The 18,075-nt window shown below is 57.7% G+C and overlaps 1 protein-coding gene across 3 annotated transcripts in view; it reads left to right on the top strand.

Annotated features, from left to right (window-relative positions):
- Positions 1–18,075, top strand: part of LOC119052365 (carboxyl-terminal PDZ ligand of neuronal nitric oxide synthase protein-like) — a 103,872-nt gene that overhangs the window by 3,042 nt on the left and 82,755 nt on the right. For 2 of the 3 annotated variants that reach the window (XM_053659338.1, XM_053659337.1), the window contains exons 1-3: positions 11,894–12,068; positions 12,155–12,316; positions 12,678–13,007. In XM_053659338.1, the coding sequence (XP_053515313.1) occupies positions 11,916–12,068; positions 12,155–12,316; positions 12,678–13,007 (645 nt within the window). In that variant the 5' untranslated portion in view covers positions 11,894–11,915. Of the gene's footprint in view, positions 1–11,893; positions 12,317–12,677; positions 13,008–18,075 lie in introns of those variants that run through there. The other variant, XM_053659339.1, reaches the window with a different exon arrangement.

Raw genomic sequence — 18,075 nt, 5'->3', positions numbered from 1 at the left:
CAGCGATGGTCAAAGGGCGCAGCTGGCGCTGCCTTCTGGTTTGCGACAAGCCTCCCCTCTCAACACGGAGACTCTGTTACCATGTCCCTGCATTGGGGATCCTTTGGTGACCGTTCTGTGAATGTCAGGAAGGGCGCTGTGCCTTCGGGGACAACTGTCACTGGGGAAATACTGGACAGAGCTGACCCCTGAGAAGACGTGGGAGATGTGAGTGCTGGGCCTCAAGAAAGTTAGACACTTGCTTCTTCTGCTGGAGAGAAACCGTTATCATCTAGTCTAAACTAAGGAGACCTCAGTGCAAATAAATGTTCACTGTCCACAGAAGTATAATAACAACCCTATTAATATATGAGGTCTGTCCAGAAGGTATCCAGACATGTACTATGAAAAACAGAGACATTTATTGGAGAAAATACAAGATACAAGACACATTGCACACAGGACAATGACACCTCAATCCTCTTCAAAGTAGGCATTTTGGGACCTCGTACAGTTCTCCTAGTCTCTATCGGCTGCCCTGTCAAATTTTCCTGAATCTCATCAATGATCTGAAATCTCTTCTCTTTCAAAGGTGATTTTAGGAGTTTTGGGAAAAGCCAGAAGCCGTAGAATGCCGAATCTGGGCTTCAGGGGGGCTGAGTCACCCAGGTGATTTGATGTTTCACAAAAAAAACTCTGCCTGAGACCTGATGCATGAGCAGGTGTGTTCATGGGGGTGGGGGGTGAAGGTGGGGTTAGAGGAAGACAGCCACCCCCAGGCGAAAGGTCTGGATTTCAAGACGGGCAACACTTGTGCATCTTGAGAAGAGATGTTTATCATCCAAGAAAGGCTCCTATCCACAACCAGGGTCTAGCCGTGCACACAGGCTGCACTTCAGGGAAAAGCCAAAGGCTTACCTGCCAGAATCGGGCACTGTGGGTTTGCCACTGAGCCAGCCCTTATAAGGGGCCCCTGGAACTGTGTTTCAACCAATGGGATGGAGACTTTCCCCATCAGCATCTTCAGGGACCAGTCTGAGTGGCTCCCTTTTGACCAATTAGGACAGTCTCTTTTGGACCAATCAAATCCAATCAAACTGAGGATTTAGAACCCTCGTTTGCATGAGGACAGACCAATCCGGGCCAGGGGCAGGGGCTTCTCTCTATAAAGTCAGCTTCCCTCCGGCTCCCAGAGGCACTTTCCCTGCGGGGTGAGGACCCCTTTCTCCTGGTTGAAGGTGAAACACTGCAGATGGCCCAGCAGACCCGACCAGAGCGGGGCCTTGCCAGGGGCCACCTCATAGCCTTGCGGAACCACAGATGAGCTGTTTGCACTGAGTAAAGTTGGAGACCAGCACGGAGACGCTGGTAGAAAGGTGAAGGGGACTGGGGAAGAAGAGTGATGATTCTCCTCTGAGCTTTGTGGGGGCGTCCGAACTGCAGGCCTGGGCGCTGGTCTTAATTTGGCCACTTGTCTGGCGGTGACCTTGGGTAGGTTTTCCCCGCCCAGCATTAGTTTTCCAGTGTGGCCCAGTTGTTGTGGAGAACGGGGTTGCATAAAAATCCCCACCCGGTGGCCAAGGATTTGTTGAATAGTGAGCACATGACCACACAGTGTCCCTTTATTATGGGGCGTCGTCTTTGCTGCGTGAACTCAGTGGGGACTCTCCGCACCTGTTTCCTTATCTGAAGAAAGGAAGTCGTCAGTTTTGATTCTGTTCCTTGTGATTTGGGTCGACAAGCTTTCCCCGTTTGGGGCTTGTTTGGTTCCAGGGATAAACTTTAACAAGGGGACATTCTAAGGTGTGAGCAGCTCTGGAGGGGCTCCCGGAGCCTGGGCTTGGGGGTGACAGAGCAACTGGGACCCGTGTGGCCGGCAGAGACCCTGCTCGAGTGTGGAGGGGCTTCTCTGGGAGGACAGATGGCACAGTCTGGAGCAATCCCTGGCCTGATACCGAGTCCAGAGTAAAAACCCAAGATCACCTCTCACTCCAGATGAGAGGAAGCCCAGCCATGCGCCCGAGAGCCAAGCTCCCGTCCAAGGAGAGAAACACCTCAAACAGCCTCGGGACCTCGAGGGCGGCTCGGCTGGCGCGGCAGCCTCGGCAGCACCCGCCCAGGTTCTCTGCCCTTTCTCCGCAGCCGCCTCTTCCTTTCCAGCACCTGGTTCCTGTCATTCCAATGAACCTGGGGAGTCCCTGCCCCGGCTGCCCTCCTGCCCCCTCCCTCCGCCTCACTGCTGCCCCTGTCTAGTCCCTCCTCCGTCCTTCACACGGGGAGGCAGCCACTCAGCCTCCGAGCCGTCACCTGAAAGTGACAGGTGTGAGCCCCGAATGCGCTGCTGCTGAGCGGGCTCCCAGCCTCGGAGCCTGGCTTCCCTCAGACCTAGAGCTGTGCGTCCTGCCACCCACTGCCCCAGGGGGCGTGCGCCGGAAACTGTGTCCCCACAGCTCCCGTTGGCCGAGCACCTGATGGGCCCGGGTGCCGGCGTCTCACGTCATGCTTGCCACCATCCTGCAGTGAAGGGGTTGCTGCCCACAGCCGCAGGTGGGGACACCGAAGAACAAGGTTGACTATCGGGTCCCAGGACGGAAGGGTGTGGCCTGCAAGGGGCCAGCCAGCTCTGAGCTCCGGCTGTTGCTCACACCCACTCTGAGTAACCAGCACCTGACTTTGAAAACCTCACTTCGGCCCGTCGCCCACATGCCATCTGCCCTTCTGGGAGGTTCTCCAACGCCAGACGTGCAGAGGGGTGCCCCCCTGGAAGAACAACCACCTGCCGAAGCCAGGGCGGTGAGAGTCCCGCCCGGGAGCCCTGGCATCTCCCCGACGCTGCCCCTCTGGTCCTGTGTGAGCCTGGCAGCCACGGGCTCCCCGGGAAACTGTGGCTTCAGCTTGGCCTGCTTGCTGGGACGGTTGGACTCATTTCCAGGGTGTCCCTCTGAGCCCTAGCACTGCGCACTCTGCAGTCCCTAAGCTGGACTTAGTGGCCCTCCCGCAGTGTCCTGGAGCGCTGGCGCTTTGGGGCAGCCCCCCCCAGGAAGGGGCTCTTCTGCGTGTTCTGGGGAAGAAACACGGAGGGCGTTTCACTGAGGGCGTCGAGTATCTGAGAGGTGAGAGGGACAGACCTGTCCAGCAACACCTGTGCACCTGGGCCTCCCTGTGGGTCGGTCAGGAGGCCACAGTGTGCTGTCTGCGCCCGGAGGCAGCGGCCGCCAGGGAGGAGCCTGGCTCTGGGGTCGAACCCACCCTCAGGTGAGTGGAAAACAAGCTTCCCATGTGCTCAGTCACTGAGGTTCGGGGCAGGTGGTCACAGCAGCTACTCCACCGCTGACTTCAGGTGACCTCCTCCTCCAAGCCTGGCAAGGACTGAAGGGCAGACTCTCTGCCCGCCACCCCCACCCCCCGCCCTTCCCTGTTACCTGTGTGAGAACAGCGCTCCCAACCAGCAGCCTAAGTGCCCCGGGTCCGAACGTGGCCCGTGCAGGCCGCGCGGATGCACAGGGCTCGGAGGGCGCACGGGGAGCCCGGCCTGGCCCTCGCGGGCTCGGAGACGCTGGGCGCCCCCTGGTGCTGTCGCACGGAGGCGCGCGGTCAGTGCTGGCTGCCCTGGGAATCCCCGAGTCAGATACGCAGCCAGGTGTGGTGAGCGTCCGAATGGGACTGCGGGGACAGGTGACGACAGGGCCACCGCTCTGTGTGGGCGGGCGGCAGAGAAAGGCCCTGGGATCTGGGCCTCGCTCCGCGGCAAACGCAGCGGCAGCAGGTGCAGTGGCTTCTGGGTGGAAGGGCGGCCCACAGCCTGGGTGTCCCCCGCTGCCTTGCTCTCCGGGGACTCCCAGGCCTCGGGGCCCCTCCCCCAGCGGCCCCGCCCCCAGCTCGCCCTTGGCTGGTCCTCCCCTCCTGCTCGGGGTCCTGACCCTCGTCCTCTCCTGTGGCCGGTGAGAAGGTGGCCCTGGGACGCTCAGGACCCGAAGGGAAGAAACCAGGTCCCTGCCACCCGCGGGGAGTCGCCTCGCTGGCCCCCTCCGCTCACATAGTTCAACTTCAGTTTGGAGGGGCCCTTGGGGAGCACGTGGCAGTCTGCGTTCAGACGAGCTGAGCTTCTACGTGCGCCCTCCCGGTCGCGACATCCAAAGGAAGAGGGAGACTCTGCAGGATGGTGCCAGCTGACGTTCCTGTCGGGGGGCGGAGCAGCTGCAGCTCCTCAGTTCTGCCACCGGAGGGCACCAGAGACCGCTCGGCTATAGCAGCCTCCTGCTGGTTCTGGGGCCGCGGGGGCTGGAGGACTGGGAGTTGTGGGGGGAGGGCCTGCTTATCCCTGCAGAGGTCTGCATGGCGGGCAGAGGGCAGCCGGGTCCCTGGGGTCAGGATAGGACCTGAAGCCTGAGTTCAAGTCCAGTTGGGCTACCAGCCAGCTGTGCAGCCTTTCAAAGTCACTTGGCCTCTCTGGGCTTCAGTTCCCTGTTCTGGAAGAGGGCGGGGCAGAAGGAGTGGACCCAGAAGGCGTCTTCCTTCAGTGCTTTGGGTTGTTCTAAGCGCCAGGGAAAACGGGAAAGGATAGAACGGCAGAATCTTGTGTCCTGGAGCCTCTGACGGTGCCCCTCCTGGGCATGGAGCTCGGCGGGACCAGGAGGGGCGAGTCTGGCAGGGACAGGGGCCTTGGTGGCCCCAGAGCTGCAGATGGCAAGGGGGGGGATGAGGGTGAGGAGGAAAGTGGGGTGGGGTCTCACGGGTCCCTGTGAACGCTGGAGAAGGCTCCAGAGGGATGGACCTCCTTTCTCGGCTGCCCAGCTGTGTCCGAAATGGGGGCTCCAGCCACGGTGTCACCAGGCAGCGCTGCCCAGGAGGGTCGGTGTCACACAGCCCTTGTGCCTTCTCGACTCAGCCCGGCGTCCCCTGGGGTCCTCCGAGGGACCACTGTCCCTCCGTATGGAGGAGATGACTCTCCCTCACCTGCCGATAGACGCGTGAGCTGCTTTCACCTGTCGGCTGCTGTGAGCAGAGGCGAACGACACTGTTTAGGAGGAGGCTTCGAGGGCAGGCTCGTCCTCGTTCTCACCCCCAAGCCCCGAGTCCACAGCAGCCTTCCACCCGACTCCCTAGGAAACTCCCTCCCACCACTAGCTTGGCAGGGACCTTCCTCGGACCGTGTGGCGGGAGCTCCGGAGCCGGTGACGGGGAGCCATGCCGCCACAGGCCACAGGAGGTCCGTGACTTCACCGGGAGCACGTCAGTGCTGTGCCCACACTCGGAATGGAGACCAGATTTGCGTTGGAAATCCCACCCCGCCCACACTCTCCGTTCTAGCCCCGAGACTGGGCTGCTTTTCTGGAAAGGGGTGGACCTGGGAAACATTTGCTCTGAACTGATGTTTTGGCTGCAGGTACAGTGTCACCGTGTGAGTGGAGCTCAGGTGACAGGGGCTGCCTCGCCCATGACCACTCAGACCGGTGGACAATTCCGAGGCCCCTGTGCACGATCTTGGGAAAACGCTCGGAGCGGCACGTAAAGGGGACCCGCTGGTGACGCCCAGGGATTTATCACCGAGATTGTGAGACCTTTTAAGGGAGGAACACGGCTGCTAATGACGGAAACCTGCTAAGACTGGATCTGGAGAAGGCCACACAGTTTCCTCATTCTCCTGAAATGCTGTTGTTCTTGAAGAAACACTGGTGCCACTCTCCGTGTGTGGCTCAGAGGACAGCACCGTGGCCCCGAGGAGAACTGGGCACGTTAATCAGAAGTCGGCGCCCCGGACACAGGAGGCCCCACACGGCCAACCCGGCCTCGGCCGGTGCGTGTGGTCCCACACACACCTGGGCAAGCACACAGCTGTATTTTTCTTTCTTTCTTCCTTGTTTTTTTAAAGCTTACCAGTGGGGCGCCTGAGGAAAGCTCTGCAGTTTAAGTAGCTACAAATCTTCTTAAAAGCTTCATATGTCCAAAGAGAGATCTGAAAATAGAACATGAACTTATTGCCCTGGCTGGTGCGGCTCTGTGGGTTGAATGCGGCCTTCAAACCAAGGGTCGCTGGTTTGATTCCCAGTCAGGGCACATGCCTGGGTTGCAGGCCAGGCCCCAGTAGGGGGTGTGTGAGAGGCAACCACACATGGATGTTTCTCTCCCTCTCTTCCTCTTTCTAAAAATAAATAAGTAAAATCTATAAAAAGAACCCACCCCAAAATCAAAACCACAAACTTATGTTGCATCCCCATAGCCTTCACCCAGCCCTCGTGTCTGGAGAATGTGGGTTTATAAAGAGCAGCGAGACCCATCGCCGAGACGGGGTGGGCTTAGCTGAGCCAACAGGCTCTCGCTTGAACAGCTGGGCTCTTACTTCGGGTTTTAAATAGATAAGCAATGAAAATAGGCCCAGATTTAGAGATAGAGATCTCGGCTTGGAGGGGAAAAGGGGCGTCCTGAGACCCATCCTGAGCAGAGCAGCCGAAGCGAATTCTCCACGAAGCTCGCTTCACCATCGGGGACACTGAAACCAGCCGTCAATCCAAACCCTCCTGAGATGGTCCTGGCGCTGCCACGCTGGGGGGAGCAGAGTGTGGAAGCCGGCGAAGGGGGCGCTGCGGGGGGAGCTCTGGACCCACAAAACCAGTGGGGTGTGTGGCTGACACCTCACCCGTTTCCGTCACTGGGCGTTTGTGGGACGGGAGCAACCTGCACGGCACGGGGATGGATGCTCCTCCATGTGACTTAAATCACGGGAACACGTGTTTCCCGCACAGGGCTGCCCTCTTGCCACGGGAAAGGCCACCCCTTGCACCTTCAGACTCTGCTGCTGGCCTGTCACCAGCTGCACCCCGGGGGAGGGCACGCCATCCTGTGAGCCAGTCTCCTGTCCCCCAAAGACCCTGTGTATGACACGCCCCGTCTCCTGCCCTCCTCCTGCTGGGCTCTGTATTCCGGTTAAAATCATTCCCTCTTTTCAAGCCAGGCTCAAGGCTCAGTCTGGGCAAGCCAGTCCCGCTGGTTTCTCTCCTTCCCTGCCTCCCGTGACACTCAGAGACGGTGCCTCTGGTTCTTACGGCCGGGCCACAGCACCTTGCCCGCGGCCAGGGGTCGGTCTTGTGCAGGGGGCTCCTGGGAGGCTGTGAGAGCGGCCACCCTTGTTAAAAGTGGTTTTATTGCCTGTGACCAAAAGGTTTTTGAAGCAAAAGCTGTTGAGTCAATAAAAATTTCTTACCTGAAATATGAAGCAAGGCCAGGAAACACAGCTGTGAACTTGACCTGGAAAAGCAAGGAGGTCCCTCCTCTCAGGAGGGTGGGTCAGGAGGAGCCACGCAAGAGAGGGTGCGCAGAGCCGGCCGGAGTCCAGCTGTCAGCAGTTCGACCCCCCAGACCCCGCTCCTCTCTCTGCGTTAGAGTCTGGACCCCAGTGTCCCAGGAGAGAGAATGTGGGGGCAGCCTGTAGACCCTCTGGAAACAGCCACGGTCTATGATACATGGTGTGGGGGCGGACGTGGGGGGAGTCCGTTTCAATGAAGAGGAACAACATGTGAGTCAGCATCAGAACCTTTCAGAGCAATTTTTATGGGGAGAACGTCCCAAATTATTGCTTACAGAATAGAAGCCCAGGATCGACCACACTCAGATTAGAGACCCCCGGTGAGAGGGGTTCTCTCCCTCTTTCTCTCTCCCTCTCCATCTGTTTCCATCCATCCATCCACCTGTCTGTCTGTCGTCTCTGTCTGTCTACCTACCTACCTACCTACCTTTGCACAGAAATCACATAGTATCTTTATCGCCACCTTTAAGTTGGGGGCATGGCTCTCGCTCTCTGTGACCCAGGGAGAGACCGTCCAGTAAAAATGATGTCAGGGAACAAAAACTTGGACTCTTTGGAGCTAGTGTTCTCTGACAGGAGGAAGTCACTGTGGGTTGTTACAATCCGAAGTTACTATTTACCGAAAGATTTTGTGAGTTCTTCCCTGTGTGTCTGAGGGGGTCGAGCAAGTGGACACACTCTTTGTTTTTTTTTTTTTTTTTAAGATTTATTTATTTTTGGAGACATGGGAAGGGAAGGAGAGAGAGGGGGAGAGAAACATCAATGTGTGGTTGCCTCTCACATGCCCCCTACTGGGGACTTGACCTGCAACCCAGGCCCTTGCCTTGATTGGGAATGGAACCAGCGACCCTTTGGTTTGCAGGCTGGTGCTCAATCCACTGAGCCGCGCCAGCCAGGGCCACACTTTGTTCATTCATTGCTGGCAGTTCTCAGGTGAGGTCCTCAGACTTGTAGCTCTGAGACCTACACAGCCTCAGGGCCATCTGCACACCCACCTCACGTGGCCACTCGAGACACCCACAGGCCGTGCTCAGCTGGCAAAGCAGGCATTTTATGGTCAGAAATGAATTCATTTTCTCCGCCTCAAACATGGGCTAAAAATAAACTTGCTGTCAAGTAATTTATAACTCATCATCGTGTGATGGAGAGTTTCTGAGCTCAGCGCTGGAGCCTATAGTGACCGCCAGGAAAATGACTTAACTTCTCTGAGTTGGGTGGGTTTTTTTGTCTTTATAATGAAGGAGCTGGGCTAGAAGGTCACTGTGTAACTTGCAGTTGTAAAGTCTGTGATTTCGGATTTTTTGGAATTCATTTTTTAAATTTATTTTTTATTGATTATGCCATTACAGTTGTTCTATTCCCCCCTTCATTCCCCTCCACCCTACCCCCCGTCCCCACCATTACCCCCCCTTTAGTTTATGACCATGTGTCTCAAGTTCTTTAGATTCTATATTGCCCGTACTATTCTTGCCCCCCCATCTATTTTCTATCTACTGTCTATGCTACTTATTTTCTGTACCTTCTCCCCCCTTCTCCTCCTCCCACTCCCCTATTGCTAGCCCTCCTTGAGATCTTCATTTCTATGTTTCTGCTCCTGATCTAGCTGTCCTTTTAGTTTGCTTTTGTTTTAGGTGTGGTTGTTAATAACTGTGAGTTTGCTGTCCTGTCACTGTTCATGTTTTTTTAACTTCTTTTTCTTCGATAAGTCCCTTTAACATTTCATATAATAAGGGCTTGGTGAGGATAAACTCCTTGAATTTGATCTTATCTGAGAAGCACTTTATCTGTCCTTCCATTCTAAATGAAAGTTTTGCTGGATAGAGCAATCTTGGTTGTAGGTCTTTGGATTTCATGACTTGGAATACCTCTTTCCAGCCCCTTCTTGCCTGGAAGGTCTCTTTTGAGAAATCTGCTGACAGTCTGATGGGAACTCCTTTGTAGGTGACTGTCCCCTTAGCTCTTGCTGCTTCTAGGATTCTCTCCTTCATTTTAATCTTGGCTAATGATGATGTGCCTTGGTGTGTTTCTTCTTGGGTCCAACTTCTTTGGGACTCTCTGAGCTTTCTGGATTTCCTGGAAGTCTATTTCCTTTGCCGGATTGGGGAAATTCTCCTTTATTATTTGTTCAGTAAGTTTTCCACTGGTGGCTGTTCCTTTTCCCCTTCTGGTACCCCTATAATTCGGATGTTGGAGCGTTTAAAAATGTCCTGGAGGATCCTAAGACTCTCCTCATTTTTTTGAATTCTTGCTTCTTCACTCTTTTCTGTTTGGCCATTCTTTGCTTTCTTCTGGTCCACTCCACTGATTTGAGTCCCAGTTTCCTTTTCATCGCTTTTGGTTTCCTGTGCAATTCCATTCATTTCAGTTAGTTTTGCCTTCATATGTTTGTCTAATTTGTGGCTATAATCAACCAGTTCTGTGAGGATCCTGATCACCAGTGTTTTAAACTGTGCGTCTGAGAGTTTTGCTATTTCTTCATCGCTTATATTTATAGGCTCTGGGGCTTTGAGATCTTCTTGAGCCATTTTTGGCTGTTCTCGCCGGTTAAGTATGAGGAGCTGAGGAGCGGAGCCTCGGACTCTCAGGTCGCTGGGTTATGACGCTGTATGTGGGGGCGTGGTCAGAGCGGGGAAATGGCGGCGCCCTGTGTTGCCGCGCGCTGTGGGGCCTGCTCAGTCCCATAGTCTCACTGCCCACTCCCTCGCTTGTCTATCTGCACAGGAAAGCGCGACCACAGTCAACCCGCAGCCCTGCTCCCTCGCTGTTTCCCCAAGGTCGCTTGCTGAGTCGCTTACTAGGTCCAACCCTGCGCCTGGGTTCTGCGCACCCGAGTCCGTCTGACGGAGTTTTTCTGTGCAACCCCGCTCCGCAAGCTGCTGGTTTCGCCCCTCTTACCGGTCAGGCTGAAGAATTTGTTGTTATCGGACTTCCGAAAAGTTCAATTTTCTGTGTTCTGGCTGTGTTTTCTGTTGCTAATATTTTGTTGCCTCTAAACTTGGTTGTGAGAGAAGGCACAGCATCTCCACCTATGCCTCCATCTCGGCGGAAGTTGGAATTCATTTTTAAGCAAAGTTTTAATAACATCTAACAGAAAATATTGCATGCTGTGGCAATTTGTATTTTAATCACATGTACTTCAGATTAAAATCGTCTCGTGCAAGTTTAAAACACAGAAGGCCCTGGAAAGCGATGTGTGTACACGTCATTCCCTTGAAGAAACGACACTCAGCCATTTTTGTGTGGCTCTGCAAACGCTGTGGGTGGAAGTCAATCACCAACTACATTCAAAGGTGTAAAAACAAGATCGAAGTCACTGCTGAAAAAGGAAATGACTCTGGATGCCCATTGTTCTCGGCAGAAGGTCATTCTGCGCCTCTGCAGCCGACACTGGAGCCTGCGGAGGCCAAGGCAGAGAGCAAGCCCCTCCTTCTGGAACATTCTGTCTCGGCTAAGGGGCATGAACATAGCTCGGCAACAGCACACACACACAGAGAACGTGTGTGTCTCGCCTGCAGGAGAAGCCTTCCACACCTTCCCGGCCATGGCGGGAACACCAACTGGAGTCTGGTTCTGGCTTCTGCCCCTTTCTAAGCGTGTGACCTTGGGCCGGTCAGGTGATGCCTCTGTGCCTCAGTTTCTCCCAAAGTGGGACTCCCCTCAGGGCTGTCGTGACCATTAATGGAGATGACACGTGCCGCACAGAGGAAGTGCAGTGACTATTAGTCTTGATTATCATTTGACTCCATAATGAGTTATTGGATGTCTACTCTGTGGTCTACTGTGGCCTCTGAATACCAGACCCCGGAATACTTTGGGGGCTCAGCCTTTTGTGTCTCGTCAGCAAACAGTGGGTCACAGCTTCAGGTCTGGAGCCGTGGTCATCCAGGCCGGGGCATGAAGGCCGTGAGGAGGCAGCGGGTTTCTTAGACTGGGGGACGGGGTGAGGTGTGAGTGAAGCAGTTACCCATGATCTCGCCTGGACTCCGTGGTTCCCGCGCCAGGGTTTGGAGAGCGCCTTATGATGCGTGTTAAAACCAGGATGACATTCAAAGAGCCTGATTAGACTCACGTCCTGTATTTACAAAAAGGTTAGTGGTGTGTTTCCTCAGTGCCGGTTATTTTTGGCTCTTACTAACACCGAGGAATATGATAAAGTGTGTCTGGCGCAGTGTACACGGTTAACCTGACCCAGCCCTCAGCTTGCTTTTACTCGGGGAGATGCCGAGGCAAACGCTACACCTGGGCCAGTGATTCCAGCAGGCAGGGAGCTGGCCACATATGGAAAGGACGAGACGAGAAATATGATGATGGCGATCGTGCATTTTACAGAAATTTACGTTGCAAGTGGTGTGGGCAGACGTGCCCTTTGCAGGCACTTTCCTTGGGTTGTGTCCCAGCCTTGTCTATGCAACAGGCAGCTGAGGATTTCTGGTGCGCAGGCTCTCAGGTGACTGTGCCTGTGGTTCAAGTGGTGACTTCCCCAGAGGGGCTGGCCATGCGGTCTCCATGACCTCAGGCCGGGCTGGTTTGGTTGCTTTTTTGGTGACTTTGGGGTAAATAAGCCTGTCCATGGCAGCTGCCCTGTTCGCTGCCCACCGGGTTTGACAGATGCTGGCTGAATGTCGGGTCGCTAATGCCTCTGGCCCCTTCATTTGCAGTTGTTGGCGTGAGAAAAACTTGGATGCAAAGGAGAGGCACGCACAGGCCTCTCAACAACAGGCACATGGAGCTCCAGGTCTTCTTAAGACGGAACCACCAGAAACGGGCGCGTTTCATCCGTACCCAGGTCAAGATGGCGTTTCAGGGAGAAGGATCAAACACCACCGTGGCTTCTCCCCATCTTCGTGCCCCATTTTCATGTCCCACCCCCAGGACACAAGCCAGACAGCCCTGCTCACGGGGACAAAGCACGCGCCAGAGCCCCGGTTTGGGCGCAGTCTTGGTTCTCTGGGGAAGCGAGCCGCTCAGAAGGAAGATGCAGTGACTTTGGGCCGCTGGGCTTGGGCCTTCCCGGTAAAGCACGGAAACAAAACAGTAAGTACCGCCCCTGCCCCGCTACAAAAACAAAAACAAAAACCCCAGGCGCCGCCGCCGCTGCTGCTATTAGCAGCCCCGCCCGCTCGGAACCGGACAGGGAAACAAAAGCAGGACCCAGCCTGGGTTCCTGCGACCCAGGCGCCAGGCGGAGAGGAGACCGAGCCCAGCCGCGGAGGGGCGCTCGCGGGACTCGCACCTGCTCGGCCCACACTGCGGGGCGGGGCCTGGGCGGTGATGGGGCGGGGCCTGGGCGGCGGCGGGCGGGGCGGCGGCGACGGCGGGCGGAGCCTCGCGGTGGGCGGGGCCTCAGCCGCCGGAGGAGGAGCTGCCCCGCGCTGAGCCGGCGTCTCCGTGACAGGCGCTCCGGGCCACAGGCGCTCTCGGCCACCGCCGCCGCCGCCGCCGCTTTTTCTCCCTGGTCTCGGGCTGCCCGCCCCGCTCCCGCTCGGCCTCCTCGCGACAGGAACTGCGCGGCCGCAGCAGCGCCCGCCCCGGCGCCGCGCCGGCTCCCGCGCCCTCCGCGCGCCCGGCTCCCTCCCTCCGCCCCGGGTCCGGCCGCCCCTTCCCGCCGCCCGCGCTCGCCATGCCCAGCAAGACCAAGTACAACCTTGTGGACGACGGGCACGACCTGCGGATCCCCCTGCACAACGAGGACGCCTTCCAGCACGGCATCTGCTTCGAGGCCAAGGTGAGGGCGCCCCCCGCGGGCGGCGCGTGGGGCGGGCGGGCGGGTGGAGGGGTCCGGCCCGGACCGTGGGGGGAGGGGGGCGGGCGCGCTGGGGGCCCTTCCGCTGGAGGGGCGCTGCTCTGGGTGTGGAGTCCGCAGCTCCTGCCCAGAATTGGGGTGTGCTGGCAAAGTTGCAGCGGTATTGCTGCCCCCACCTGCAGACCCCCTCCGCCCCCTCCCACCTGCAGACCCGGTCCTCACCCTCCTCCCACCTGCAGAAACCCCTCTTCTCCTCTCCTACCTACAGACCCCGTTTTGCCCCCTCCCACCTGCAGACCCTGGTCCTCCCCCCTCCCTCCCACCTGCAGAACCTCCGGCTCCCCTCTCCCACCTGCGGACCCTTGTCCTCACGGGCCCAAAACTGATGGTCGTATTTCCAGACCCAACAGCTGGGGGCGGGGTGGGGGGGCAGTGAGCACAGCCTGGACACCTGGTCCCTTACAACCAGTTTAGGGAAGCTCTGGTGTTATTTACCTGCTGGGATCCCACGGGAGAGGCGCTTTCGAGAATGTCTTTCACAGGGGGAATACCTGCTTCCGGGTTGAGGAAAATAATACAGGGTGTGTTTTAGACTCCAAGGAGCCAGGCCCCGGGTCAGTCCTTCCCAATGCCCGGTTTCCAAGACTCCTTTGCAAGTGCCAGTCACGGAAGGGGGCGGGCTGAGAGCCCCGCTTCTGCTGGTTCCCGGGCACAGTGTTCAGTTTCAGCAGCTCGCGAAGAGCCAGCCGCAGGTGCAGAGTTTAGGGGGATGACCAGATTCCCAGCCTGGGGCCAGAGCCCAGGCCTCCTTGGGGAGGGGTGGGTGGGGCCTCCGTCTGGACACTCAGGTGTGAATAAGCTCCCCCCACCCCCTGCTCCCCTCCATGCTGTGTTTCTCAGAGCTAGGAGTTCTGGTTTCTAAAATTGCAGCTGGGGTTCCCACTGCCCATCACCTGTGGAAAGTGGCACTTTCCGTGTGGAGGTAATTTTGCTCGGCACTCCCTGCTTCCGCTGCAGGGCTGTGTAGGTGCAGGTGTTGGCAGGGATGGGCCGTCACGTGGTCTCTGCGTGGCTGTCGTGAGCCTTCTCTGGGCGCTGACATGGCCCAGGGCCGTTGGTCCTGCTGAGATTTGTCCCTGCTCTAGGGGATGCGTGCGTTGGGAACCGGCCTCTTTTTTTGCCCCTGAGTAACCTTCCCCCAACCGTCTTGGCTACAGCAGGGACACCCCCTGCCCCCAGACATCAAACCCCACGATGGAATGCGGAGCTGAATCACTGGGTATGGCTGGAACCAGAGTGGGGCTGCCGCCAACATCTTATCTTGCTTCTCTCAGAATAGATCTGGTCGGTCTAGGAAGGGATGTTTGGGTTAATTTTTGTCCAGGCCTGTTGCTTTGGTGAGCTGGTTTTTTTTTTTTTTTTATGTTAAATTACGTGTTTCCACTACCGTCACGACTTAATTTTCTTGGATGTACCTTAACTGAGAACTTGGCTTCTGTCTTGTTGGGTTCACTAGGGCTCTGTTTTGCAAGAATGAGGGTGAGGAGAGAGATCAGATTTAAAATGTTTTTAAGCCTTTCTATTCCTTTCTCACAGTCTCCACATTTGACCCCAGTTGGGTCTCCAAGCCTAGCGTGTGTAAGAATCACTAGATGAACGTATTAAAAAGTCCACTTCTTGCAGCCTCCAAGTCTAATTTGATGACTCTTGGAGGAGCCCAGGGCTGTGGGTGCTTCGGGGGCATTCTGTGTGGTCTGATGCAGGTTGATGGGGTCCAGCCTTTGGGAGCGACTGGGCTTGCGGCTTGCCTCCAGCTTGCTGGGCCCTGCCCTCCCTTTCCCAGTTTCTTTTCTAAGCCATGTCTGGGGGCTGCATGATGTGGTTTCTATGGTAACTTCCCTGGGCTCCCACCCAGCGATGCTCCAAAAGAGGAGGGGGCGCCCCCGAGGGTCGGGGCTGTGTTTCCCAGCACAGAGCTGAGCACGGGGAGGAAGCTTTGAGTGTGGCGAGGCAGGGGAGGAGGGACAGGGCGCTGAGGCCAGGGCCCCACCTGCTGGATTGTGAGGCCTGACGCCGGGCACCTGCACCTGCACCTGCACGCCACGTCAGCTGAGACCCATGTGGAGGTGGGAGCAGAGGCTTTTCTGACCCGATTGCACCCAGTTTCCACGCCGCCCCCCGCCCTGTCCTGGGCCGAGCCTGTGAAGTTGCACAGTTGCGGTTAAACGGGCAGCACCTCTGCTTGTTCCGGACACGCACAGGCTGTGAAACACAAGTGCGCTGCTGCGGCCTTGACGGGCACCCTTGGAGGGCCAGCGGGGCCTCCCTCCCAAGGGCGGGCGGGCTGGCAGCGTCCCCGCGGAGAGAGCGACTGGGTAGTTGCCTCTCATTTCCGGGCTCCCCAGAGGTTGAAAGGTGGTGGCTGGGTTGAAGGGCACCTGTGTGTCAGAGGTTCTGGCACCTAAAAAAACCACCACCTCCAGCCACCGAGCAGGATCCCAGATGGTTTTCACCTGCGGGGTCTGGCGTGCTTCTCCCCGGCTCCCCAGACGGCGCCTCCTGGTGTCTGATCCCCAGGATGCTTGGAGCAGCGAGCGACAGAACCTGGGCCTGGGACTTTGGATTCCCTCGCCTGCTGCTGCTTCACTGGACGCTCTGCGCTGGGCAGTGGTCTGACTCACAGCTGGTGGTGGGGCTGCCTTGGGTTGCAGGCCCCTCAGACTCAGTTGCAGGACATTTTCCAAACTTTTCATGCTGGGCTGGTTTTGGATCCCACCTTGGACTGGGAGCTCTTCCCAAGGTGGCCCGTGCAGGCCCCCACTCCCTGGCTGTGGTGGGTCACGGGGCCCTCTCCCGGTCTCGGCGTGCTTCCCTGGTGGCCAGCGCCCCCCTGCAGCCCCTCTGCTCGTTGGGTGAGGAGGAGACATCTAGTGAGGACGGTGCGAGGGTTCGTAAGAGCTGTGAGCCTTACACTCATGGGTGATTATTGGCTTGCACGGGGCCTGCACACACAGAAGTTTCCTCGTGTGGAAACACGTATTCCTGGCACCTGTGTTTCTGCGATGACAATATGGGGCTCAGGGTGACAAACCTGTCGGGAGCCGCAGGCTGTCCCTGGTGAGGCCTCATTCAGTCCTCACACCTGGCACTTTGCCCCGGTGGTGGCTCTTAGCGCACGCGGGGCGCAGACTGTAAGAAGAGGAAGGCACCGTAGCCTCCTCGTTGTGCCGAGGAGGAGGCCCAGGTCCGGGGGAGGCAGGTCAGCGGCACAAGGTCACAGAGCTTGGTGAGAACAGAGCCAGGATCCGCCCTCGTTCTCTGGACCCCTCCAGCTGAGTTCAGGTACTCACTGCTGTTGCACCAGCGACCTCCCAGCCCGGGGCCGTGACTTGGCACCTGTTTAATGAGCTGCTGCCCTGTGGCCCAGAACTTGGGCTGGGCCCGCCTGGGTCACTCAAGGGGCTCACTGAGCTGCAGCAGGGTGGCAGGCCTGTGCCGGAAGGTCGCAGAGGTGCCATTCCCGTGGCTGGTCCTCCCTGCGGTGGTTCTCGCGTGTCCTCATGGCCTGGTGGCCCCATCACCGGGCGGCTGGTTCCCAAGAGGCGGTGTTCGCGGTGGCGAAGGCAGAAGCTCTTGATGCCTGGCCTCCAGCGTGACACACGGTTACTTCTGTTGCATTGTGTGCATCGAGCCGTCGGCCTGCTCAGAGTCCAGGGCAGGGGGTGTGGGCGTCACGTCCCAATGGGGGGCTTGGACGTCCCACCGCACGAGTGTGCACCGGACCAGAGACCTTGCGGAGGCAGCTCTCGTTGGGTCACAGCGGACCACCGCACTGGTGGCCTTCCCTGCACGTCCCCTGCACTGACACCGAGTGTCCTCAGAGGACTCGCCCCCCCCACCTGCCGTCAGGCCCGCAGGCCACGGGCCCTGTGCCCACGGGAGGGAGCAGTGGACGCGGTCACGCCGCTGAGCGATTGCACACACATCTCACTAAGCCCCTGGAGGCCTGCCCTGCGTCTGATCCACTTTGCTGTTAATTTTCCTGAAATATAATTACGTTATTCTCCTCAAAACCTCTGGAAGATCCCCAGTTCTTGGTGTGACGTTCAGGGCTCTCCGGTTTTGAACGCCCCCCTTCACTGCGCCTGTGCTCCGTCCAGCAGGAGTGCTCACTGGTCCCTAAGCGCCCCCGCAACCGCCTGCCTGCCTCTTAGGCCCGCCCCCATGTCACCAGTGACCCGATGCCGCCTGTCCCTCCTTGGTGTCAAGAGGACTGACCGACCTGCTGTGGATCAGAGCCGTTTGCCAGTCTGATTTCACCCCCAGTGTCATGGCCAGGGTCCCTGCCTCTTGGCCACCGATGTCCCTTCTGGGCTGAGTGCCGCCCTCGGGGGTAGAAAACGCACTTTGAATGAATGTTCATTTCCAAGGCGCTGCCAGCAAGGACTGCAGGGGGGGCCTCCTGTGTCCCCCGGGGTGGGAGGTGCTTCCGTGGGCTCTGTCTCCTGTCTGCCCTTGCTCTGGCTTCAGGACTGTACGGTTCGGACCCCGGAGGCCCCGCCCAGGGTCCCTCGGGGCACCCACTGCCACCTTTCAAGGCGGCGCCAAGGAAGCGTTTCTCCCTGAGTACGAGGAGTCCCAGCGGCGGACGTGCAATGCAGTTAGAATCTTTGATCGTGGAGCACGCAGCCAGTTTCAGTGGGTGATTGTCACTTATAGGTGAAAACGCACCTTCAACCTTGTTGTCGTCTTGTTATTGCAGTGGTGCCTTCCCTCCGCTTCACCGTTGTCTTTAATCTTCCACGTTAGTTTTCCTGACGTGCCTTGGTTGGCGGCACAGCGTACGTAGCTCGGCCCGGGAGCTGAACTCTGCTTGGCTGCAGGCCCTGCTGCGTCCCTCATGTGCCATGTGGCCTCGTGTGGGTTACTTAAGCCTTGTTGACATCTGTAAAAAGGTGATGCGAATGTCATGGGCCTCCGAGGGCTGGTGAGCAGAGGAAGTGATTTATAAGCGGGACTGCCCGGCACAGAACCGGTTGCTGTCCTTACC

Source organism: Artibeus jamaicensis, unplaced genomic scaffold, assembly GCF_021234435.1.
Source record: "Artibeus jamaicensis isolate MK-2021 breed Jamaican fruit bat unplaced genomic scaffold, CSHL_Jam_final scaffold_625, whole genome shotgun sequence".
NCBI classification, from domain to species: Eukaryota; Metazoa; Chordata; class Mammalia; order Chiroptera; family Phyllostomidae; genus Artibeus; species Artibeus jamaicensis.
Note: the sequence above shows the minus strand (reverse complement) of the source record. Positions and strands in the feature narration are given on the sequence as shown.